Source organism: Microtus pennsylvanicus, chromosome 3 (genome assembly GCF_037038515.1).
Source record: "Microtus pennsylvanicus isolate mMicPen1 chromosome 3, mMicPen1.hap1, whole genome shotgun sequence".
Lineage (NCBI taxonomy): Eukaryota > Metazoa > Chordata > Mammalia > Rodentia > Cricetidae > Microtus > Microtus pennsylvanicus.
In genome coordinates, this window is record NC_134581.1 from 140,529,778 (window position 1) to 140,555,802 (window position 26,025).

The window sequence follows — 26,025 nt, forward strand, 5'->3', positions numbered from 1 at the left end:
AGATCCTGAGTTCAATTCCCAGCAACCACATGGTGGCTCACAACCATCTGTAATGAGATCTGGTGCCCTCTTCTGGCCTGCAGGCATACACGCATAAATAAATATTTTTTTAAAAAAATTACCCCACAGCACTTGGGAGGCAGAGGCAGGCGGATCTCTGTGAGTTCGAGACCAGCCTGGTCTACAAGAGCGAGTTCCAGGACAGGCTCCAAAACCACAGAGAAACCCTGTCTCGAAAAACCAAAAAAAAAAAAAAAAATTACCCCAACTGGGCTGGGCACTCTCTGTTTTTAACTGCTGTGTTTGTTGGACAGATGGAGGGTCCAGGCTTGGGCTTGAATAAAAGCTCTTTGCTTTTACATAAGGGATTTGGTCTCTGTGGTGGTCTTTTGGGAGTTCCCACCATCTGAGCATAGCAGTTTGTGCCTAATGCAGTCCCAGAGGAAGCCCCCCACCCCAGCCTCTCCTTCAATTAGTGTGCTCCAAAAGAAGCAGGGGAAAAAATTGTTCTTAGTTACTGGTTTTCCTAAGCCTTGTAGAGATAACTCAAGTAGGTGAAAAGGTATTGTTCAACCTACATCACATGGAGTCCCCCCACAAGACCACCACAGAGCTGGTATCCCATCCAGACACACTGGGGTTTATCGATTATAAATTGGCTAACTCAGACTATAATCTGACACACCAGCAGTGGATGGGGGATAATGCCTCCAGGTAAAGGGCTTTTAAAGGGAAAACCCACAAGCAAGATGACTCAAGCCTTCACGTTTTGGGATTGGGTAAAAGTATCCTGTTATGGTAAAAATAAAATGCTGCAGTTCCCTGAGTGGCCTGTGGGCCATGAGGACCAGCAGATCCCATGCCAGGAGCCACACGCAGGTGAGAGACAAAGACACGCCATGCAGAGAAAGTGGGTATTTATTTAGTGGGTTATGGAGGTGAAAGGGAAAGGGGGAAGGGGAGAAGGGAGAAGAACAGAGAGAGAGGCAGAAAAGAGATGAGAGAGAAAAAGAGAAACAGAGGGGGAAGGGGAGAGGTGGGGAGAAGGGAGTGAGGCAGAAGCTGCCTCTTTGGGAGAGAGACAGAAAAGGAAGGTACTCAGGCTGGAAGCTGAAGAAAGATCTGCTGCCTCAGAAGAGGGGACAGAGAGGGAGTGGGCGGAGCTTGTCTCTTAAAGTGACAGGACAGATCATTCTGTATACAACTTTTGAATTTATTGGTTGGGGTATAGGGAAATTTTAAAACAGTGACTGCCAGCAGATAAGAATTTCAAAAGAGTGGTTAATCAGATACCCACAAGTGCATTTGAAGCAAGCAGATGTTGTCTGGACACCCTGGTGGGTCACTTTGACCAGGGCTGGCACAGTTCTTGGGAATGTTCATGACTTTGCTGGGCTGCATTCACCCCCCTTGTTAGGTCCTGTCTAAAATGGAGTTCTTTCTCAAAATGGAGTTTGTCCTGTTCCTTCAGTGTGATATGTGTTGGGGGGGAGTGCCTAGGGATTAATACACATAAAATCCATCTATTTATCTTAATTTATACATTACTATTTCATTATTAATTACATTAATACACATAACATCTATTAGATACTGTGAGCTACAAATGATTCGAACTAGAGCTGACAACTGTTGTTCTTTCTTTTTAAAATATTTTTATTTTATATGCACTGGTATTTTGCCTGTACATGTGTCTGTGTGAGGTTGTCAGGCTCCTGGAATTGGAATTACAGACAGTTGTGAGCTTCCATGTGGGTGCTGGGAATTGAACTTGGGTTCTCTGAAGAGCAGCCAGTGTTCTTAACCACTGAGCCATCTCTCCAGCCCCTACTGTTGTTCTTTTTTTTTTCTTCTTTTTTACGCAAGTTAAATTGGTGGGAACAACCAAACAAGTTATATTTTGAAAAAACTTTTTCCTAGTTAAAACTTCAACCACCTTTTTGTAGGCAGAATAGAAAGGTAAAGCCTCCAAACCTAGCTCATGTTCTATTCCTGGAGGCCCTCAGTTCCAGCACCCGTTGATACTAAGCCAAAGACCAGACACAGGATGTGCGAGCTCCAAACGGACTCCAGCAACGGGTTTCTTTTTCTTTTCTATGTGTTTGTTTTGTTTTGTTTTTCGAGACAGCGTTTCTTCATAGCTTTGGAGTCTGTCCAGGAACCAGGTCTTGTAGCATAGGCTGGCCTCGAACTCACAGATATCCGCTTGCCTCGGCCTCTCAAGTGTTAGGATGCATGCACCACTACCGCCTGGCCAGCGGCGGGTTTCTTTCACCCACCCTCGATGGACCACAGGATGGGTGAGCTGCTAGTACAGTCACGGCTGTATGGGGAGGGGGAGAAGTACTTACGAGCTGTAGGGACTAGTTGGCTGGCTTAGGTCTAATTCGAAAAACCCACAACCACCGGAAAGGGATAACCCTGGTGGGTGGGCTAGTTTATGCGGAAGCGGAAGTAGACTACCGGAAGCTGCGACGACTCCCGCAATGGCCGAAGTACTGTCGGTTACGGCGGATTCCGTGGCCCGCTGCCAGGCGCGGGCAGCACACAAAGTGCTGAATCAGGTGGTCCTCCCTGGGGAGGAGCTGGTGCTGCCGGAGCACCAGAACGCAGACGGCCTCGGCGGCGCCGGGGAGCAGCAGTTACGTCTTAATGCGGGGGCGCGCCCGCGGCAGCGCGTCGTTTGTGGCCCGGGTTTGCGACGCTGCGGGGACCGCCTGCTGGTCACCAAGTGTGGACGCCTGCGTCACAAGGAGCCCGGAGGAGGCAGCGGTGGCGTTTACTGGGTGGACTCTCAACAGAAGCGGGTGAGCAGACTCGGAGAGGTAGTGCCGCTGCGAAAACGGAGTCCTAGTTCCGGGAAGACTCCCTGCGAGTGGGAGGAGAGGTTAAGACGAGCCTAGAGCCGCGCTCGCCTCTAGGTCCCTCTGTGCTTCTTCTTTAGAGGAACCACAGGAGAAACACATCCTGAGAAGGGCGAAAGGAGAAAAAGGCTCAAGAGTAGGAAGCAGCAGACTTGCCGTTTGGAGTCCCAGTTGCAATGGCCTAAATCACAGGGAGTTAAATTTCTCGTAGAATAAGTAAGAGCTTTCACATAGGAAATGTCTAATGGATGTGCCACCGGATGTATAAAGATACTGAAGTGTGAAACCTGACCCAGGTCAACCCCGGATTAGAGGCTACAAAGTTGGACTGGTGCGGGCCGATTTTGAACTTCCAGCTACTGAAGAGTTTGAGCTGGGAGCATTGGTTGAGACCCACCTGAGTATCCTTGATAAAACTTGTTGGAGGTATTTTATAGTAGTATTCGTGCCGTTTATGGTTGTTCTTTCATTCTGTTTTGTAGTATGTACCGGTGAAAGGAGACCATGTGATTGGCATAGTGATCGCTAAATCTGGAGATATATTCAAAGTTGATGTTGGAGGGAGTGAGCCAGCCTCTCTGTCGTACTTGGCATTTGAAGGAGCAACTAAAAGAAACAGACCAAATGTTCAGGTAATGGTGGGAGCCTTTGGTTTCACCAGTGAGAAAAAATAGCCATTCCCCATAACTGTCAGAGGGCGACCTAAATTGCCTCTAGAGCATAACGGGTCTTTCTAGTTCTCCGAGATGCTTTCCAGCTCCAGAGCCAGGGCTGTGTGCCTGCTTCTTCTCTCCCAGGTTGAAGGGTTATGCCTGCTACCTGCCATGTTCTTACCCACCTCACAAGGAAAATGGCCCTAGTCTAAGGGACGTCACTGTCGCCCATCGCTCATCTTGGCTCTAAATCGTTGGAGCTGACAGAGGTATAATCTCGTACTGCAGGATTTCAGGTTGAGTTTGCTGGGCAGACATAGTCTTCCTGAGGATGCATGTGAGCCAGAACTTGATGGCACCTATGCCACTTTTCGCCCAACTCTCCTGGGTCTTGAGCCACTGGATCTGATTTGTTCCAGATCTTTTGCCTGCTGATTCCTTTGTCTCCCCACGTTCAAGCACTTGTTCTCTTTTGACAGAACCGGGCAGCGGTCTCTTTAATACCCCTGCTTCCATCTGTTGACATCCTCATTGTGACATACTCCCTTTTTTAAAAAGAAATTTATTTTATATATATGATTTTTTAAGATTTATTTATTTCATGAATATAAGTGCTCTATCGACTTTATGTTAGAAGAGGGCATCAGATCCCACTATAGATGGTTGTGGTGGCTGGGAATTGAACTCGGGATCTCTGCCCGTGCTCTTAACCACTGAGCCATCTCTCCAGCCCCCATATTCCCATTCTTAACAGGAAAAACAGGATTGTTCAAGCCCTACAGCATTTACTGGCACTGTGCTCCAGGGGTCTGCCCTCACACTAGTGCACCTCCTGTAACGGTGCTCAAGCTTCTCAGCACCACTGAACTTTGTTTCCTTCCGGGGTCTTTATTCATGATGGTCCTGTCTGGATTGCAGTGTCTCCTCACCCTGGGAGACACCCATCCTTTGAGGTGACTCTGTCAAGTCATTCATCATCATCACTTTCCTGTATCTTCACCATAGCACTGGATTTATTCTTGCACTTGTGAGTTTATTCATTCTCATTGCCCCATGTAAGACCATGTGTTCCTGAAAGCCATAAAGTGTGTTATGATTCTCTCTAGGTTTTGTAGTTACCCTAAACAGTGGGTACTTAAAAGTTATTTTTTAATGTATACATATTGAGAATGTTTTGGCTCCATGTATGTATTTGCCCACTGTAACTGCTGCTTGTGGAGGTCAGACAAGAAAATCAGTTTCCCTAAAACTTGAGTTATGACTGGTTGTGAGTTGCTAGGAGGGTGCTAATCTGGACCCTCTGCAGGAGCAGCAGTACTCGTAGCCCGTGAGCCAGCTCTCCAGCTCTCAACTGTGAGTGTTTTAATGTTGAGTGAAGAGAACAAATTCATTGTTTCTTAGCTTCATCATTTTAAAGTTGGGTTTTGTAAGTATAAAGCAAATCTTCCATGAAGTAGCATCTGTGAATTACCACTGTCCCATTTTATTTTGAATATGGATGTCAAGAGTTTTTCCTTCCTCTGGTCAAATATGTAACTTTTGTAAGTAGTACTGATAGAACATTCTCCAATGACACCAGGTTTAGTTTTTGTATCTGCACTGACTGCTAGTTATTGCTAGTTACGTGTGGCTGTTGAACAGCTGAAAAGTAGCTAATGCAATGAGGAACTGAATTTTGTATGTCTTAATTAGATACAAGGTTAAATATAAATTTAAATTAAACCACATATAATTTGGACAGTGCAATTTTGAAGGGTGTTCTTAGACCTTGAAATGGCTCTTGCTGGAGGATTTCATGGTTATGAAGGGAGGACTCAACTTGAAAGTAATATCACTGGTCCCTTAGCTTGAGAACTGTGGCCTGCTGGCATTCTTGCCCACAGAACAGAACCAGCACAGCACCTATAGGATATATGATGAAGGAAAGAGAACTTACTTTTCTTTTAACCTTATAGGTTGGAGATCTCATCTATGGCCAGTGTGTGGTTGCTAATAAAGACATGGAACCAGAGATGGTCTGTATTGACAGCTGTGGACGGGCCAATGGAATGGGTGTGATTGGACAGGACGGTCTGCTCTTCAAAGTGACTTTGGGCTTAATTAGAAAGTAAGTTATACAACCTTCCTCAAGACCCAATAATACCACTTTTAGGTATATATCCAAAGGATGCTCAATCGTGCCACAAGGACATGTGTGCAACTATGTTCATAGCAGCTTTTTTTGTCATAGCAGAACCTGGAAACGACCTAAATGCCCCTTGATCGAAGAATGGATAAAAAAAAAAAGTGGTACATTTACACAATGGAGTGCTATACAGCAGAAAAAAATAACAACAGCTTGAATTTTGCAGGAAAATGGATGGAACTAGGAAACATTATTTTGAGTGAGGTAACCCAGACACAGAAAGACAATTATCACATGTACTTACTCATAGGTGGTTTTTTAAACATAAAGCAAAGAAAACCAATCTGCAAACCACAATCCCAGAGAATTCACACAATGCGGACACTAAGAGAGACTTACATAGATCTGATCTACATGGGAAGTATAAAAAGACAAGATTTCCTCAGTAAATTGGGAGCATGGGGGAAGGTTGAAGAGGATAGGGGAGAGGCAGGGAGGGGAGCAGAGAAAAATGTAGAGCTCAATATAAATATGGAAAAAAATTAAATAAATTAGGAAAAAGAAAAAAGAAAGTTATACCTGTTAACTGCACTGCTTTAATGAAAATTTAAAAATGTATTTTAGCCGGGTAGTGGTAACTCACGCCTTTAATCCCAGCACTCAGGAGGCAGAGACAGGCGGATTTCTGTGAGTTCGAGGCCAGCCTGGTCTACAGAGGACAGACTCCAAAGCTACACAGAGAAACCCTGTCTCAAAAAACCAAAAAAAAAGGGAAAAAAAGTTTACTAGTTCTTTTGAGAATTTCATAGTGTGTTTTGTTGCTCATTCTCACTCTCCATCTCTCCTGTAACTTGTCCCACAATCCTTTCCTACCTTCCTCCTCTGCCTGTCCTGCAACCCCTAAGTCTGTATCTCCTTCAAGTTTGTGTGCCCTCTTTGTTGTTGTTGTTTTGAGACAGGGTTTCTATGTAGCCCTGCTGTCCTGGAACTCACTCTGTAGACCAGACTGGTTTTGAACTCAGAGATCTGTCAGCTTTTGCCTTCTAAGTGCTGGAATTAAAGGTGTGTGCCACCACTGCTTCCTGCCCCCCAAAATAAGCTATGATCCTCAAGTCTTAGAATTAAGGTGTTCAGGGGAAAGAGACTTTATACATTTATATGTTATACAACATTGGTGACATGACTGTACACTCTGGTATGCCTGAAAAGTAGAAGGTTCTTGGAAGAAATGGGGCATTGAGCTGGGCACAGTGGTATATTCCTGTAGTCCCAGCTACTTGGGAAGGCAGGACAGTTCTCAAATCTACAAATCTGAGACTAGTTTAAGTAACCTAGCTAGATTTCATCTTCAAATAAAAAAGGGCTGGGGGAGGGTGGCACAAGAAATGGGGCATCAGATGGCATCATGTGCCTTGTTTTGGGTACAATGCTGAGGGGCTTTGAATGACCACAAAGAACTACCCAGAGAAAGAGTCTCCTTAGGAGAGCCTCAACATGTCCAACTGCTTCATGAAACTTTCTTATCTGTCTTTCCTACAGGTTATTAGCTCCAGACTGTGAAATCGTGCAAGAGCTGGGAAAACTCTATCCATTGGAGATTGTGTTTGGAATGAATGGAAGAATATGGGTCAAGGCAAAAACCATTCAGCAGACTTTAATTTTGGCGAATGTCTTAGAAGCTTGTGAACACATGACAACAGATCAAAGGAGACAAATCTTTGCCAGATTGGCAGAGAGTTGACAGAGCACCTTTAATGGCTCATTTTAGTCAAGACTGTTTCCTGGGGAAATCTTTTTTTCAGATGAATCGCTTCCTGTCAGATCTCTAGAAGATGCATATTGTCTTACTAGAATCCAATAAAATATTTTTCTAAGAGTTACTGGTCTTCACTCATATATAGATAAGAAAATTATAAATTTTTATATAATAAATTTTGTATATAGCATTGTTTGAAGTTACCTCCCTTAGTTCTGTAGGGAACTGATGTATATATAGTACAGCTTCTATAGTGAGCTATCACTCAACATTAAAATTGTTATAATAGTAAACTTATCTGCCAGAGGGAAATCCATCTGTAACCCATAAGCCAGCTGTTATGAATCCTGTAAGAGCTCATACTCACATACTGACCTTGTTGAAAAGTTCCAAGTGTTTTTACACCATTAGCTCATCCCTGGCAATGCAGAAGACCGCAATCCTCATACTGAAGCTCAGGGTGTCACACAGCCCAAGGCTTAACCACTGTGTGTTTATGTTTTTAAAACTGAAGTTACAGGATGTTGTAACGTAACATATTTTTATGTCTTCAGTTTTTTTCTTAAATAATATGATGAGGATTTCTGATCCTATTCTAGCCAAATGTTAGTTAACATCAGTTACCACAATCTTAAAAAAAAAATACACGCTCCAGGTTTTAGATAAAGAGGAGAGGTTTGGACTTGAGTCAGAGAGAAAATTCTATGCTGTTTATGTTATGAGATAAAAATGTAGACTGGCAAGTGATATGAGTTAAGTGGTTCTGGGTTTTCAGGCCTCTGAGCATGAGTTCTGCACCCCTGAAACCTATGTGGCTGTGGCCCATCCCGTATGAGAACTTAATAACGTATAATATATCAAGAAATAGTTCCCAAGGGATTGACTGGGAAAAGAGAAGGAAGTAGGCTGAGAGGTCCTTTTGGTTCTTTTGAGAAGCAGAAAACATCTGAATTTGTTAGCAGCTTGACTTTCAAGTTAACCCAAAATGGGAGGAGTAACAGTTTTATCTGTCTGTATAACAGATAGTGGGTGAGTGTGCTTGTGTGTCAGAATACAGCATTCCTTCCCGGCTGCTCTCTGCTGGATTTAACAATAACTACATGTTTGCTTTTTGACTAGATCTGGGGTGTATGTGTAAAGCTCTTGGTTTGTGTGAGGCTCAGAAGGCTAGGCAAAGCTATACAGACGAGAAGAGAGGAGCACTTGGTGACCATAATGAGAGAGAGCCACAGGAAAGAATGTCAGTCGGGCCTGCCCGGCTGAGACAGCAAAGCTGATGTGCGCATGTGCCCGCTGGTGAAGAATCCTCACATACAGAGGTGAGAGAAAAGTAATTTTATCCAAGTTCAGTAAAAAGCCCTGACAACATCTCTAAAAGGTAGACATTTCACAAAGAGCTCAATGTACAAAACATGAATTAACATCCAAAATGCCATGTATTTTGACAATTCCTTCATAAACTTTTTTTTAAAAGCCATAATATTATGTTTTATCGGACATTTCCAGTGAGCACTGTAATTTCCAGGCACTGCAGGTGACACAAAGCATAAACATGTGGTCCTTGCCATTAAAGGCTTTCAGAGACCCATGACAACACATAAAGGCAGGTGTGTGTCACTGCCACCCTTTACCCTGTCCTTTGGTCAGGACACCTTTGGTGCTTCACCCACTCCATCTGGAATCTTACGCTGCCCATCATCCACTGGATTCCGAAGAATGTAGCCTTTGCCTGGAGAAACTCCTTTCTTCAGTGCTTCAGGCCAGCTGTGAGTCTCAAAGTAAGTGGACAGGATATCAAACACTGTTGGAGGGAAACAGGAGGACAGACGAGTGAAGGACTAATGTGGAAAAGAGTGTTGTGGAATGTTTCACCGGCCCAGTGTCCTCTTGAGTTATGTGGTGGTAGATGATGGGAAGAGAGAGGGCCCTGCCTGCGTACACACTGAGAGGAAAGGCTTGTGAAGAGATAACTTGGTGCAGGAGAATTGTCTGTATTCTGTCAATCATGTTTTAATAAATGCTGATTGGCCAGGCAGTAAGTATAGGCAGGTCAACCAGAGAGAAAGTAGAGGCAGAGTGATGAGAACAGGAGTATTCTGGGAAGAAGGAAGCCCATTCCTGCAGTCCAGCCCAGACCACCGAAGAAGCAACATGTGACCTGCCCCCCCTGTGAAAGGTACCAAGCCATGTGGCTAGCATAGATAAGAACAATGGGTTAATATAAACTACAAGAGTTAACAAGAAGCCTGAACTAATGAACCAATGAGTTTTATAACTTAAGGAGATTTCTGTGTGATTTTCTTTGGGACTTGCTGGCTATGGGGTACCGGGCGGGACAGAAACCCCAACAAGCCGGCCCTCATGCTACAATAACTCTGCAACAGAGGAAGGCAGCACCATGGGAACACAAGCAAGGGGCTGATGAGTCCTGCAGTGGGAGGAAAGGCAGGCAAGAGGCCGCTAACTGAAGATACTGGCCAATGAAAGCAGACAGCAGAGCATTCTAGGCAAAGGATCCTTTCAGCCAGAAACAAAAAATGAGGAATGCCTCTCAGTGGCCAGATGCCTGCCAGCAAGTACAGGAAGGAGAGTCTAGGTACATGAGTCACAGGAGACTGAGTCAAGAGGCACCGCACTCCTAGCAAAGCAGCAAGCTGGGCGGTGCTGGCACACACAGGAGGCAGAGGCAGGTGGATCTCTGTGAATTCTAGGCCAGCCTGTTCTACAGAGCAAGTTCCAGGACAGGCTCCAAAGCTACAAAAAAAAAAAAAAAAAAAAAAAAAAGAAAGAAAGAAAGAAAGAAAGAAAGAGAAAAAAGAAAGGAAGGAAGGAAGCAAGCAAGCAAACAAAGCAGCAGTCTGAATACACAGAAAACATAGTGACCAGCCAAGAAAAAAGACTAGTAAATGGCCAGAAAAAAAACAAACATGTTGGGTTGGATGATGTGAGCAGTACCTTGATTGATGGCCAATATTTCTGAATGATAGTTTTTCTCATTCTGGCGCCTGACCATGTATTCCTGGATTGGCAAGCGGGCTGTCTTCACAGAGTGTTCTCGAGCTTTTTGGAATGTCACCTTCTGTAAATCAAATTTTCTTACTATAAAAATTATACATGAAGACGTTCATTGTAATGGACACTGCCAACATTGAGAATTCCTACACATTGCTACTTTTGTTGGCAGAAAGATAAAGGAGGACAATGTACTCAAATTACACACCCGAACAGTACACCCCATTCGTGGCCGCTAGGAAGCCACCTGCCTGTCTCAGGAGGATGTGACAAGGCAGAAGGTGAGTGTGATCCTTGCCTCTGCAATAGCTCTTCCCCATTCTCAACTGTTTCTTTTAAAATCTCAAATCTAAGAAATCTCAGAGACTCATTAAATTAATTCCCATTCCTGCCATCTTCATCTGCCAGCTAACATTACCAGATTTGCCTGAAAGTGAGCACAGACATCTAACAATTAGCATCTCACGGAGAGCAATGGTGGTCTCCTTTAATACACTACTTCTTTTTCATTTCTGAAAATCCTGTAAGATTATTTAACACACAACCATACTATTAAAGTCTCCCTGATGTCTCTTCTAAATCTTTCCCCTAGTCTATAATCCAGTCAAGGTGTCCATAGTGCACTTAACAGGTTTTCATGTAAGAGAGCTCAATCCACAGGCAGGATTCCCCTGCCACGGGCTCCCAGGCAGATGGGGCCATAGACACGTCACTGTATTTAACAATGTGTTATTTTCTACATTCTTTTAAAACAACCCGTTTGTTTTAGTCTCTACTACAGTGGCTTTTTGGAGCGTCCCATTGTCTTGCAGAATGTCCCATCCTAGACTTCTTGTTTCCTCATGATTAAATTTACATTTTTCAAATTTTGAGCAAGAATTCTTGACAGGAAAGAGTAGCACACCAGGAGACAGAATGTCTCTCCTAGTGATACTCAGGCTCATCAAATTTGGAGATGATGATAACCAACAATGGCTTCACTGGAATGGTACACTGTGCCTTGGTACTCTGCCAGGGCACACGGAGTATGTGCCTCAGATAGCTGGTAATGGCTTCACTTAATCCACTGCCTGAACCATTGACTACACTGGGAGCAACAAAAACAACGACTTCCTAATTCCTATTAGCAGACTTCTGTAGGAGACCACTGCCCCCTTTTATTATTTATATTATTATTATGGCACAAAGGAACACTTAGTTTTGTTTTGTTTTTTCAAAACAGGGTTTCTCTGTTGCTCTAGCTATCCTGGAACTTGCTCTCAAGACCAGGCTGGCCTTGAAGTCACAGAGATCTGGATTAAGTGCATGAGTGTTTAACCGGCCTCGGCAGAAGACTTAATTTCAAATACTTAGCTGTACTTAGTTTTAAAACTAAGTATCATCTGTGTTAAACATGTGCTTCATATATGTCTGTCTCACACAAAATACTTCTACATACATGATAAGCACAGGTAAAACAGACCAACAAATATACCTAAGAAAAGTAAACCATGGCGCCTTGTGAGTTGAGGGGTCCAAGGTGGGATGGACACTTATTTCTCACTATGTTCCTTTCTGCAAATGTAAACTATTATGTCTTTTTAATGTATGCTAATTAGTGAACAGAAGCAAAAAATTAATATTTGTATAATAGAAACAAAAATTAAAATTTCAGTAATAGTTTAATTATTCCAATGAAGCTCCAATTCAACAAAAGACACCTGAACAAGGGGCTGGACAGATGGCTCAGCGGTTAAGAGCATTTGCTGTTCTTACAGAGGACCTGGGTTTGATTCCCAGTACCTATAGGCGACTAACAAGAATCTCTAACTATAGTTCTAGGGGATCTGATACCCTCTTCTGACCAGGCATGCACATGGTGACGACAGACATACATATGAGCAAAACATTCATATCCATAAAATAAAAAATAAAACTGAAGAAGAAGCCTGGACAGTTCTATTGATTTGAGATCCTGTGGGAATACGACTCTCACACCAGTAAGAAAGGCTAGAAGAAGCCAACCATCTCTCCCAGAGAACCAAGTATGGAAAAGTGCTAAGCCAGGATCAGAGCCATCCTGGCAGAAAGAAGAGAAGAAGCAAAATGGCTGTGTCTACATCACCAAGAATGTCTACTCTGACTTCAGGTTCTGCTTCTGAAGGACGGCCCGAGGAGAAGGGGCACCTCCAGGTAGGAGGGTGTTCTAGGAACAAGCTCTTCCTGTTCCCATGCAGGGAACAGGGCTAGGCCTTCTGGGTAAGATAACAACGGGGCTAAAATGTATACTTACCTTCTGAATGCTTTCATCTACAAGTCCACCAATGACGTAAACCATGTTCTGATCAACGTCTTCAAGGGCTAATGAAAAAAATGAAGGCCACTGAGATCAAATTTGTTTTATAATTTCTAAATCCAAAGAAAAAGGAAAGAAATATCACCAATGTTGATACAAAACAACAAAAGCTCTGATGACAGAGCAGACAGCAGATGTGAAAATGCGTGTGTGTGCTCAAAGCGACACCGTTAGGAAGGAAGCAGGACCAGAACTGCAGAGAAACGTGAGGAAATATGAGAGGACCACGATCAACCTAATACTAGCAAGTGTGAAAACTATGTCAGACAGGATATTCTGTGTATGTGTGAGTGTGTAATGTATATGTATGTATGTGTATGTGTGTGTGTATATATATATACACCCATATATAGAGAACACTGCTTTTAATATATATTTAAATATATGTTATAAACACACATACACAGAGTCCAACTGGAGATGGGACTAACCTTGACAGCACTGGGTATCTGCCCATCCCCCCAGTTTCTCCTCCCCCGTTCTCTTGGATGGAGTGAGTACCAATGATGATGAAACAAAAAACGAGGAACAAAGTCGTCCATGAAGTCAGGTGGGCAGAGAAGGTACTTACCCCGTTCTGCGTCGGGAGTCAGGTACACAAGGCTTTCCAGAGGAAATAAACTAAAGCAGTCTTCTTCTGTCACATCTAGCTGGAACACAGAGATTAGCGCACAGGTGGGGTGGCGTTAGGACAGCATGGTGCACACTCACACAGTTCCTGGGCATCTAGTGCTTCTCGGGCACAGCTCCACTGTCCTGGGAGCTGCAGGTCTGAAAGATTCTTGCAAAGTGCTTAGCTGAAACAAACAGATAAACACACAAGCACAGACACAAACCACGGAAATGAGACAGAAAGTGACCAGGGCTCCCAGAAGGACAGGGAGCACACGCCAGTACTACAGGTGCGGGAGTTCCACACTAGGGAGGGCTTTCCAGTGAGAGGAATACTAGAGCCCGGTTTCTGGGAAGAGGGGAGGTCGACAAATGTGAAAGAAACTCAAAGCAAAGGAAATCACCTCAGACAGGAACACAGGACACAGGAGAGACAGCTAGTGTGCAGCCCCACACAAGACACCTCACACCTATAGCTTCTGGGGCTCCACCAGGGAAGGCTGCAATAACTTAGTCCAGGCTACACAGCGGCACCAAGGGGCATTTTTAGTGACATTCTATAAGCTGCTACCTTTATGAGCTCCTCAGCACAGAGATGGGAAGTCCTGTAGTTCTTCCTAAAAGACACCATAAAGCCACAAGGCTTCTAAAAACGGCATTTCTCTTTCTTCTAACAACCATGTTTCCTGCCTCTCCATGACTGTTTCCCAAAAACATTACGAGGAAGTGGGTTAGTATGAACTAGACAGGGTGTAAAACACAGTCCTAGACACTGGGAATATCAGTTTGCCAAGGCAGGGCAAGAACGAGAAAAATGCAACACAAGAACTAAGGCAAGAATCTGGGACTTTTTAGAGGGCAACAGTAAACACACATTTCCATTCAGACACTGCACTGCCCTCAGCACCCATGGGACTGGTTCCAAGATGGTCCCACAGACACCAAAATCTAAGCATGCTCAAGTCTCTTGTAAAAATGCCAGGGTTTACAATTAAGCTAGATGCTCCTGAAGACTTTACACCATCTCTAGACTATCTTAACACCCAGGACACATACACAGTTCTTACGCTGTACTTTTAGTTTCCTGGTTTTGGAGACAGTGGTCTCACAATGGCCTAGGACTCACTACGCAGTTCAGGCCAGCTTCAGATTTGACAGTCTTCTGTCTCAGTCTCTGAAGTGCTGGGTTACAGGCGTGAGCCACAACACCCAGTTATAGTGTATTGTAGAGAATACATGACAAGAAAAAAGTATGTGTTCACTACAGATGCAATTTTTTTTAAACTATGGTTAAGCTGGGGGTAAGACAGCTCAGTGGGTAAAAAGACACTAGCCATCAAGCCTGACTTGAGTCTTATCCCAGGACCCATATGGTGGAAAAAGAACAATTCTCATTGTCCTCTGACCTCTGTATTTATGCCACGGGATACACATATACACACACTAAAAAGAATAAGCAGATGCAATACAGATGCAATTAAATGTGTGGATGTGAAAGTCACAGGTAGAGAGCAAGCTGCACATCACGGAATGGAAGAGTAAAGTCTTCCTACTAGAACAGGAGCATTTTCAGACAGTTCAGGGGCCAAAGGATTCTTACCAAGTATGCAGAAAATCCATCATTCATCCTCAGACACTCTTCATAGAGGGGACTGTCGGTTGAGAATCCAGTGAGGCAGATCCAAAAGGGCCTGCTGGCTTTTTTGTTCGAACCATACAACCTTCGGATCTGTGCAGCCAACCTGCTCAGTTCCTGTGAAGCGATGAGGACAACTCAGCAGAACAAGAGGGACAGCTCCCGCCAGCCTACTAGCTCTGGTCCGCAGCAGTCACCCAGTGCATGCTGCGCCGTAAGACCCACATGAACTAGCCTGGCCCCCTTTACTCCAGGAAATAGCACATGGAGAAGTGTTATACTCCATGACATCACACACACAGACCAGGGTTAAGACAACGGTGCTAGTCCAGAAATACTTCTGAGTGCAAAATCTGAGAATTCCTCCTGCTAACTCTGCCATTGTATATTTAATGATATTTGGAAAGATTGCTTCTGCTTTTATCTAAAGTTTTTTACTATGTTCAGTATTTAAACTATTTAAAAAGGCTAGAGTGGCAACACTTTTGTGCTCCATTGGGTACATCTGGCACCATCGCCCTAATTTTAGGAGATGCCACAGTGTGTTAAAGTTTAAACTTTCCCCTGCAATCCTAGAAAGCTGTTTCATAATTTAGCTTGATTTGTGCTATACTGATTAAAAGGTGTAACAGGCGTTGGGTTTGATTTGATCTGCTCTCCCAGCTAATATAAAGGGAGACTGCCTTGTTCATGTTTTGTCTTATTCATGGCTGCTGCCTCTGCCTCCACAGACCTGGGATTAAAAGCGTGTCCCATCACACCCTGCCTCTTTGTTCACTTTTTTTCCCTCTGTTTTTCGAAACAGGGCTTTTCTGTGTAACAGCTCTGGCTGTCCTGGAACTTGCTTTGTAGACCAGGCTGAGATCCGCCTGCCTCTGCCTCCCAAGTGCTGGGATTAAAGGCATGCCACCACCCTCCGGACATTGCTCACTTTTTGGAGTTAGAGGTTCTGCGGAGAACCTTAGAGATGCAGTCCTCCTAGTTTCTCTGAGAAACATGTACCATTAGCACACATAAAGTGATGCCTGAAATAAGATTCACTATGGTGTAAGGCCTCAAATTCAGGCCCAGTATTATGTGCAGGTTTGACTTCTGGCACAACTGAGACGACTCAAAAGCCAAATCCAAGCTCCCCTGCAGTCTGCCTTTCCGAATGAAACAAGTACCCCCAGCTAAAAAGCCTTTCTAATCGAGTGAATGAGGCACAGTTCCTGTTTATTCCTCTTTGCCCCCGAGCAGCCCGTGAAACCATCCAAACAAGTCAACCATATTGTCCACTGGGACATGGGGGACATCTCGCCCTTGATGCTACAAAGCCAGCCCATTGCTTTCTCTTCCCAAGTATAATCCCATGTGGCTTTGTAAAGCATGCCATATTCTCCTCCCTAGGCTGTGAGTCCATGAGGCTAACACACTGCTGTCAATCTCATCTGTCCGGATCATGTGGCATGAGTTCAGCCATCTCCAGAACCCGACAGGGTAAATCCCTCCCTCATTAGAGGAAATAACAAGAAATAACTAAAATATAAACACTGCAAAGACCTCCCACCAGGAACCCTCCCCACAACAGGCAGCCAAACTAGTATTTCTCTTCTAAGCAGAAGGACAAAGACTTAGTGTCTGGAGAACTGAACCTGCAAGGGTCCACCCAGAAAACATCAAGGCCAGAGTGGGAGACTCAAAGGAGAAGACAAACTGCAAAATAAACCAAAGAACACATGTTCCTTTCCAAAGTCACCGTGGAACTCGGTCACGGAGAATAGAAAACCATACCCTTCTGGATTACTAGAGAGCCACAGAAGCTGGCGATGGTCATCCCTTCACAAAGACTGCTCCCTTCCATGCCTCCCTCAGGCTCTCAATAGTCTACCTTCTTTGACATGTGCTGGGTCATGCTCAAGTCAACACACAGTCTTGGTCCTGAGTGTTTGGCTTCCAAAAGTTTCTCTTTGGTTAACGCTTTCAAAAAACGTTTGCTGTGCTGGGGGCAGGTGCCTGCGACAGAAACACCAGAGAGGATTAAGAGTGGGCTAGCATATGCACAATGATCAACAACGAATAAATGGGACCTCGTGAAACCTAGAAGCTTCTGCGTGGCAAAGGACACCGTCTTTTGGACAAAGCAGCAATTACAGAATGGGGAAAGATTTTTACCAACTCCACATCTCATAGAGAGCTAATATCCAAAGTATATGAAGAATTAAAAAAAAAACTAGGTATCAAGAAACCAAATAACCCAATTAAAAAATGGGATATAGATTTAAACAGAATACTCAAAAGAGGAAACTCAAATGGCTGAGAAACAAATGTTCAACATCCTTAGCATCAGAGAAATGCAAACTAAAACTACTTGGAGATGTCACCATCAGAATGGCTAACATAAATAAACAGAACAAGTGACAGCTTGAACTGGCGAGGACATGGAGCAAAGGGAACAATCATCCATTGCTGGTGGGAGTGCAAACTTGTACAGTCACTATGGAAACCAGTGTGATGGTTCCTCGGGAATATGAAAATCTACCCCAAGATCTAGCTATACCACTCAAGGAAATAGTGCTTCATCCACAGAGACACTTGCTCAACCATGTTCATTGCTGCTTTGTTCATAATAGCTAGAAATGGAAACAACCTGGATATCTCACAACAGAAGAATAGAAAAAGGAAATGTGATACATTTATACAATGGAGTATTACTCAGTAGTTAAAAAACTGACATCATGAAATTTGCAGGTAAATGGATGGAACCAGAAAAAAACCATCCTGAGCAAAGTATCCCAGACTCAGAAAGACAAATATGTTATGCATTTGCTTATATGTGGATATTAGCTGTTAAGTCAATGATAACCAAGCTACAATCTTTGGACCACAAAGGTTGGGTATGGAGTAAGGGACTAGAGGGAGACAGATTTCCATAGGAAAGGAAAATAGAATAGATAGCTATGGATGGATGGACAGATGGATGGACGGATGGATGAAGGGCCTGGAACAGGAGGATCAAGTAGGGAGAGGAAGGAGAGAGGGATATGGAAGGGGGAATACAGGGAGAGACACCTGAAATTAAGGACCATTTGAGGGGTAGTATGGAAACCTAATATAATAGAAGCTTCCTAAAATATATACGTATATGAAGGTGATCTAAATAATTGGAGACAGAGTCAGGCGGTAGTGGTGCATGCCTTTAATCCCAGCACTCGAAGAAGGCAGAGGCAGGTGAATCTCTGTGAGTTTGAGGCCAGTTTGGTCTACAGTGTGAGTACTAGGACAGGCTCCAAGGCTACAGAGAAATCCAGTCTCAAAAAACAAAACAAAAACAACAAAAAACAAACAAAAAAGGAGACAGTCTCAGCTGGTCATCTCTTATTACCAAAGAATCTTCCAGAATTGGGATTAGGTTATATCTCATTGAGTTGTTGGTCAAAGGGGCCCCATGGGGAATCCGCAAACAACCTAGGCTGCTAGGGAATATTTCTACTGTGTGATGTGTGGCTGTGACTGGTATAATAAAAAGCTGAACAGCTAATGCTAGGCAGGACTTCTGGGCAGAGAGGGAACTCTGGGAAGAAGAAAGGCGGAGTCGTTAAAAGACTGAGAGGAAACAGGAGGTGCAAAATGGAAGAGAGATGTTACCACGTGATAGAACGTAGATTAGTATAAATGGGTTAATTTAAGTTATGAGAGGTAGTTGAGTACGGGGTGGTGGTGGCGCACACCTTCAATCCCAGCACTTAGGAGGCAGAGGCAGGTGGATCTCTGTGAGTTCAAGGCCAGCCTAGTCTACAAGAGCTAGTTCCAGGACAGGTTCCAAAAAGGCAGGGCTGGAGAGATGACTCAGTGGTTAAGAGCATTGACTGCTCTTCCAGAGGTCGTGAGTTCAATTCCCAGCAACTATATGGTGGCTCACAACCACTGGTAATAAGATCTGGTGCCAACTTCTGTCTGCAAGGACACATATAGACAGACCATTGTATACATAATGAATGTGTGAATGAATGAATGAACGAATAAATAAATAAATAAAAAGCTATGGAGAAACCCTGTCTCAAGAAACCAAAAAAAAAAAAAACCCCACAAATAAACAAACCAAAAAAACAAAAACAAAAAAGAGTTGAGACAAGCCTAAGTTAAAAGCCAAGCTCTCATAATTAATAATGAGTCTCCAGGTCAGTATTTGCAGGCTAGGGATCCAAAGATAGTCCGACAAGAAAGCCTGCTACACCAGTCTGTTGCCAAGACTATAAGTTGTTCACCACAAACTGACAGCAAGGCCCCATTGCTGCAGACAACACCTACACAGCACAATGAACATGGAGAAGCTGAGCTGGTGGCCTAACTAGATAGAGCCTTCCCCCTTCACCTGTCTTTGGTACAGGAAGGTACTCTGTATGCTAGCAAAAGAGAAATGTAAACACCAAGACAGCCACAAACCCTTTGATATACAATGGTGTCCTGACTGCAAAATATGCTGGGGCAATGATGGCACAAAGCTTGTGGGAGTAACCAACCAATGTCTGACTAAAGGCCCACTCCACGAGATGGAGCCCATACTGACACTGCTTGGATGGCCAAGAACCAGAGACTAGATAGCCCAGGGACCTAGGGGAAAACCAAGTACTAGTGAACTAAAACAAACAAATGAAAAATACAACAACCAAAAAAACCCCCCACATAAACAAAAACCCTGAATATACAGCAATAAAATGACTCCCAATGACACTCCGCTGTACTCAGGTCAGTGTCTTGCTCAGCCATCACCAGAGAGGCTTCCTCCTGCAGCAGACAATAGGGGACAAATATAGAGACCCACAGCCAGACAATGCAGAGTAAGAGACCTTGGAGCACTCAGCCCTAAGGGGATGTCTCTATCAAATCTCTCCCCTCAGGACTCAGGAGTCCCAGGGAAGAGGAGGCTGGGAGAGCTAAGAGCCAGAGGGAATGGAGGACCCTACCGAAACAAGACCCTGTAAATCAGCATGATGACAGCTCACATCAGTGAACTCAAAGAGACTGAGGCAGCTTGCACAGGGCCTGCATGGATCTGCACCAGTTCCTCTGAGCATATATCTTCCAGTTTAGTGTTTTTATGGGATTCCTGAGTGGGTGTTTGACTATTGCGCCTTCTCTCAGGCTCCTTTCCTTCTGTTTGTTTTGCCAAACTACTACTACAATGTAATAGTTTTTGTTTTATCTTACTATATTTTGTAATTTTACAATTTATAAGTTATAAATTATACGATCGCAGTTATCATAACCTGGGTCTTCTGCACGTTTGACTTTTCTTCTTTCTTTTTCCTGCTTCCTTTTGCTCTTCTTCGAGGAGACTATCCTTTCCCAGTGTCTCTGTTTTCTCTGCACATTTTTCTTCCATTATCCAGAAAACAAAATTATTTGAGAACTCCATAAGAATCAGAAAGGAAAATGGACATCAGTTACCTTTCTTCATTTATATATAAAGTTAGAGAGGAAAAAGTATTTTTGTCTTAAAAACAACCCTACTGGCTTGTGTTTATTTTTAATTTTATGATTTCTTTGCTATTTTATTTCCATTGGCGAATATTCACTATACACAGTGCTGAGTTATTATTATTGTATGCATTGCTTGGGATCTGACTCGGGGGCCATACAAGGCAACAACACCTGAACTGAATAATTACAATTAGAGAGAACATTACCTCACCCCAGTATCATCACAGTGACTCTTCCAGGTTAGAGAAAACTCCAGAGTTGGGAGTCCCTGACCCTTTTAGAGGCATATCAAAATTTCTTTTGAATTTCTATTTGCATTCTTAAGACTCAAATGAAAACGAAACCTTAAATCAACCCAGCAGGGATGGATTCAACACTTAGAACACACAAAATTCATTCTCAACTCCTTTCATCTGCTGATCGACCCTTAGAGCCGGGTCACACAAGCTCACCGAGCCCCATGCTGCGCTGTTTGCAGGGCGTGCCTCTTCCTCTCGGTGCTCGTGTTCCACATCCATCTGCAGCAGCCGGAAGATCTCAGACAGTCCATCTTCACCTCCATCCTCTTGGGAACCGTCTGGCCCCTGCACCCCCGGTGACTCTGCTTCCTGAGCACTTTCTTCTAACTTACAGTCCATGCGCTCACGCCACTCACACAGCTAACCCTACAGCCAAACGAGAAATAGCGTTACTGTGTTAGTGGTGAGCAGTACTGGTCCAGACGGACCGAACTAAGGAAAGCATGCCGCTGAGTATTCCAGAGAGGTAATTCAGCAAACGGTCAGCAGTAAAGAGCCAAATAATCGAAATCTCTAGCTCTATTTAAGAGTCCTCCTCCCTTCTTTCTGTGTTACTAAGGATAGAATCCAGAGCTTTGCATGTGCTAGACAAGCACTCTACCACCAAGTTAGATCCCCAGTTCTCTTTTTACTTTTTATTTTGAAACAGTGTCTCACTGTGAAGCCTTCAATTCACTCTGTACTCCAAGCAGGCCTCAAAACAGTAATCCTCCAGTCTCAGGCTCCTGTGTAGCTAGAAGTTCAGGTCAAAGCTACCAGATGCAGGTTAAGTTTGAAATGTATTTATTTACTGAGTATATCAGAAAGTTAACAGCATATACAAAATTAAATAAAATATAGAATTCTTCCAGAGAAATGAGGAAAACAACACATTCTGTAAGGATTCTAGAAGTACCGTTCTTTTCATGTATGGAAAGCAATGTTGACTATAAAAATCTTTTCAAACCAAAAACGTCTAAACCTGTGTGATAGCACTTCTCTTAGACGTTCACACAAACTAATCATCCACATCACTTTTGGTTTTTTTGTTTGTTTTTTGTTTTCTGAGACAGGGTTTCTCTGTAACTTTTTGGAGCCTGTCCTGGAACTCGCTCTGTATACCAGGCTGGCCTTGAACTCACAGAGATCTACCTGCCTCTGCTTCCCCGAGTGCTGGGATTAGAGGTGTGCACCACCACCGCCTGGCCATAATCTCACTTTATTAAAATGAGCAAAAAAAAGTCAAAAGAATTGTAAGGGGACCTATGGCTCAGGGGTCATATGAGCTGATTTGGCAGGAAGACCTGAGTTTAACCCCTGGAACTCATGTAGATGTGGAAGGAAGGAACTGACTCCACCAAGCTGTCCTCTGACCTCCACACATGTGACGTGGCATACACACCAGCACATTATACACACACACACAAAATAAAGGCCCTGTTAGGGAACGAATTGTTCTAATGTCTCTTTGGAAGTCTGGCTGAGAAGGAAAAAGAAATAGGAGAATTTTGAGGGGCTCTAGAATTTTCCATGATTGCTGCTTAAAAAGCTCGAAAGCCGGGGTTGATACTTTCCCGCCAAACTGAATTCCTTTGAGAGACTTTGCAAACAAGGCTAAAGAGCAGTTCAGCAACTGAGTCACTGGCTGCTTTCACAGGGGACCTGGGTTTAGTTCCCAGCACCCACATACCGGTTCATAACCCTCTCTACCTTCAGTTCCAGGGATCCAATGCCATCTCTGGCCTCCAAAGGAATCAAAGTTCACACACATGAAAGAAAAACAGTTGAACACATAAAATACAAATAAATAAATCCTAAACAAAGACCTTGCGATCAGCAATATTTGGCATTTGTTGAACTTAACTACTTTCTTTTCTGTTTTTTGTTCCTTGCGCCTTCCTAAATTCTGTAGTCCCTGAAGAAGATGCTTTTTATATGAGGGATCCAATAAAGACAACACCAGCCAGTACCCTGAGTCTATATTGTATCTGCCCGCACACTCCTAAAGGAGCTTGAGTTTCACACCTCTGGTGGATGGCATAAACCCTGGCACACAATGGAAACTCAGTGCTGAAAGAGGTCATCATCTAAGAGTCCTCAAGAGACAAAGGTGCAGCTGAGCATCAAAACACATACACCTGCTGCTCTAAAGAGGACCCGAGTTCTATTAGCAGCACCCATATCAGGTGGCTCACTGCCTATTGCTCTCTAGGGGATCAGATGCCCTTTCCTAGACTCTGATGGCAACTGCACCCACATACACTTGTGTGTGCATGTATGAGCACACATACACGCACAATTAAAAGTAATCTTAAAAAACCACACAGATCTGATGAACCTGAACAAGTCATTATCTATGCCCAGATTTGACATTTCACCCCTTAGTTTAAAAAATCTTTTCTTAAGGCAGAGAGCCTTTCCTTAAGCCTGTAACCCCAGCAGCTAGGTGGCCGAGGCAGGGAGACTGTGGGTTCTAGGCCAGTTTAGCCTACACAGTGATTATATCCCATCTCAAATTAAAACAAAACAAAAAAACTTCCTGAGCCTTAGTCATTCAACAGGGCTGCTAAGTACTTGACACAACAATGGTGTCTCTGGGGAAATTGGCAGTGACATTTATTCCACCTTTATGAGGTTCCAATTTTCGACTGCTTTGAGTTCAACTCAAACTGGCTGTTCTCCTTTTTCCTACTCTACCATAAATCCTTCCAGGGAAAGAGCTCAAACATTTACCTCTGCACCCCAAAACTGGGCAGAGGTGGTACACGCCTCTAATCCCCGGGAGGCAGAGACTGGTGAATCTCTCTGAGTTTGAGGCCAGGCTGGTCCACAGAGCGAGTTCCAGGACAGCAAAGGCTGAAAGGAACACAGTAGAGTGCTTGCCTACCATGCAAAAAGCCCCAGATCCAGCTGGGCGGTGGTGGCGCACGCCTTTAATCCCAGCACTCGGGAGGCAGAGGCAGGCGGATCTCTGTGAGTTCGAGGCCAGCCTGGTCTACAAGAGCTAGTTCCAGGTACTGCTAACCAGTAGTAACAGCTCACTAGCACTAGGAGGGTAGAAAACAAGAGGATGAGAAGTTCAAGGTCATCCTTGGCAACACATAAATTCTGAGGCTAGTTTGGACTACCCAAGACCCTGTCTCAAAATAAGTAAATAAATTCATGATATATATGTATATCATAATATATATATATTCATAAATAGCAGCAGGTAGATAGATGAGTATCTAAACATTTGAAAATTATACCGCAGCATTTTCAGTTCACTTACAGTAGCCCAGTATCTACACAGATCATTGCAGCCTATCCCTTCCATCAATTTTCCTTCTCCTCAAAGGATCCATTTATTTATTTGATTTGATTTGATTTGATTGATTCATAGGGTCCCATTAAGAAGCCCAGGCTGGCCTCAAACTCACAGATCCTCCTCGCCTCTCTCTGCCTTTCAAGTGCTGGGGTTAAAGGCCTAAAATTTTATTTCATTTTTAAAAATCATGTATCCATGTGCACGTGAGTACAGACGCCCACGGAAGTGTGAGACATCAGATGCCCTGGAGCTGAAGTTTACTGGCAATCACGATATGGATGCTGAGAACCAAACTCAGACCCTCTGCGAGAGCCATCTTTCCTGCTAGCTCCAACTCCATCAATTTTCTTTAGCTCTCTCTAGTCTACCTATTCCCCAAACAGACTAAATATCCCGATGTCCCTGCATAAACTGTTCTCTCTGTCCACGATGTTCTTTCCTTAATCTCACACGTCCTCAGCTCACGCATATTTTCACTATCCAACACTACCCACTTATTTTTGTCTGATTTTCCCACACCCTTATAAGTAAATGTTTACCCAGGCACTCAATACTTTTTGCATTAACTCCGCCATCCCCGCCTCAGACCTTTCATAGCCCAAGTGCCACCGGATGCGTACAAACGCCCACGCTAAGTGTCCAATCATCCTCAGCGTGCACAGGTCTCCCATTTTCTCATTCTGGGTAGTGGGGCCCCAAAGCTAACCTTCAGCACTAGAACACCTACCTGGACCACAGGCCGCAGGGAACGCGGGTCCCGCTGGCCCGTAGGCTGCGAACGAGAGGAGGCAAGCCCCAGAAACCCCAGGACTGTAGGTGCCGCGGCTTCAGGCTGGGACCCAGTAGTCTCTAGCCAACCTTCAAAACCGGTGCGATCTCCCCGCCCTTGCCACCCGTGTACCTGACGACCACACTTTGCTTAGTGGGGACCAAAACCAATTGGTCCCGCCCCCGAACTATTTCCGGATCCTGCTCAGTTTCGAGTGGCATTCTGGGAGTTATAGTTTTCAATCCGGCAACTCTATAGAGGATGCCAGTAGGCTAGCTGGGCATCTATATTATGGGCACCCGTAAATTAGTTGAGGGTGGCAATTTCAGCTCCTCGCAGACCTTACGCAGCTCAAACAGGTGACCAGTCGCTTTCTGGCTAGCTGGACACTGCAAAACTGGGCCGAACCAAGCTTTAAACCACCTGCCTTGTCTTCTGTCAGTATGGGGCCCTTATGGTTTCCTGAATTTCCCCTCAACCAAAAAGGCCCATGAGCTAACACAGCGCCTTCCCGAGTACACAGCTCCCTCTGCCACCAGACTGTCCAAGTTAAAAACGCAAACAAGATTTAACAGGCAAGAGTCTAGTGGCGGCTACATCCCTATGTATCTCCTTTCACGTACCAAGCCAGAAACTGGCGAAACGACCTTTCCTTGTCTTTTTTAAGATTTATTTTTGCTTATGTGTATGGGTGCTTTGCCTGCATATGTACGTGCTCCTCTTGAGTGCCTGGTACTTAGGAACGTCAGAACTGGAGTTACAGAGAGTTATGAGCTGCCACGTGGGTGAGAGAAGCAAGCCCAGGTCCTCTGCAAGAGCAGCCAATGCTTTTAACTGCTGAGCCATCTCTCCAGCCCCGACCCCTAGCCTTGTGTTGATACAATCTGCGTCTTTCAGATTAACTCATGCAGTCCTAGGAGTTACAGTTTTAGAGAGACCATACAACAGATGAGCCTGAATTTTCTCCCTCTCGTGAACTCAAAGCCTGGTTGTATTCCTTCTTCGTGCACTATTTTCTTTGCACAACTCTTCAATTAAAAACAAAACAAACAACAACAAAAACAAAACCAGGGTCCTATCATGTAACCCAAATTGACCTCAAATCCACTATCCTCCTGCCTCAATCTTACAAACGCTGGATTCTAGTTGTGATCCACTATGCCTAGTGCTTTATTTATTTACTTTTTTTAAAAAAAATTTATTTAAACAAATTTG

The 26,025-nt window shown here is 44.0% G+C and overlaps 2 protein-coding genes across 3 annotated transcripts; one reads left to right on the forward strand and one right to left on the reverse strand.

The window, feature by feature from the left end:
• The first annotated feature begins 2,460 nt into the window (after window positions 1–2,460).
• Exosc3 (exosome component 3) lies at window positions 2,461–7,520 on the forward strand. Its single transcript, XM_075967298.1, has 4 exons — window positions 2,461–2,807; window positions 3,347–3,496; window positions 5,473–5,624; window positions 7,182–7,520. Exons 1-4 carry the CDS (start codon window positions 2,487–2,489, stop codon window positions 7,381–7,383), a joined length of 825 nt encoding a protein of 274 aa, XP_075823413.1. The 5' UTR covers window positions 2,461–2,486; the 3' UTR covers window positions 7,384–7,520.
• A 1,198-nt stretch (window positions 7,521–8,718) lies between these two features.
• Window positions 8,719–24,999, reverse strand: Trmt10b (tRNA methyltransferase 10B). Of its 2 annotated transcripts, XM_075967296.1 has the most exons (9): window positions 24,769–24,999; window positions 20,909–21,121; window positions 20,243–20,351; window positions 16,864–16,988; window positions 14,958–15,110; window positions 13,317–13,395; window positions 12,683–12,750; window positions 10,354–10,477; window positions 8,719–9,199 (listed from the first exon to the last, which is right to left on the reverse strand). In XM_075967296.1, exons 2-9 carry the CDS (start codon window positions 21,092–21,094, stop codon window positions 9,042–9,044), a joined length of 1,002 nt encoding a protein of 333 aa, XP_075823411.1. In that variant the 5' UTR covers window positions 21,095–21,121; window positions 24,769–24,999; the 3' UTR covers window positions 8,719–9,041. The 2 variants fall into 2 exon arrangements, with proteins under 2 accessions (XP_075823411.1, XP_075823412.1); XM_075967297.1 differs by lacking the exons at window positions 16,864–16,988; window positions 20,243–20,351 and having other exon boundaries at window positions 24,769–24,981.
• Window positions 25,000–26,025: the final 1,026 nt, after the last annotated feature.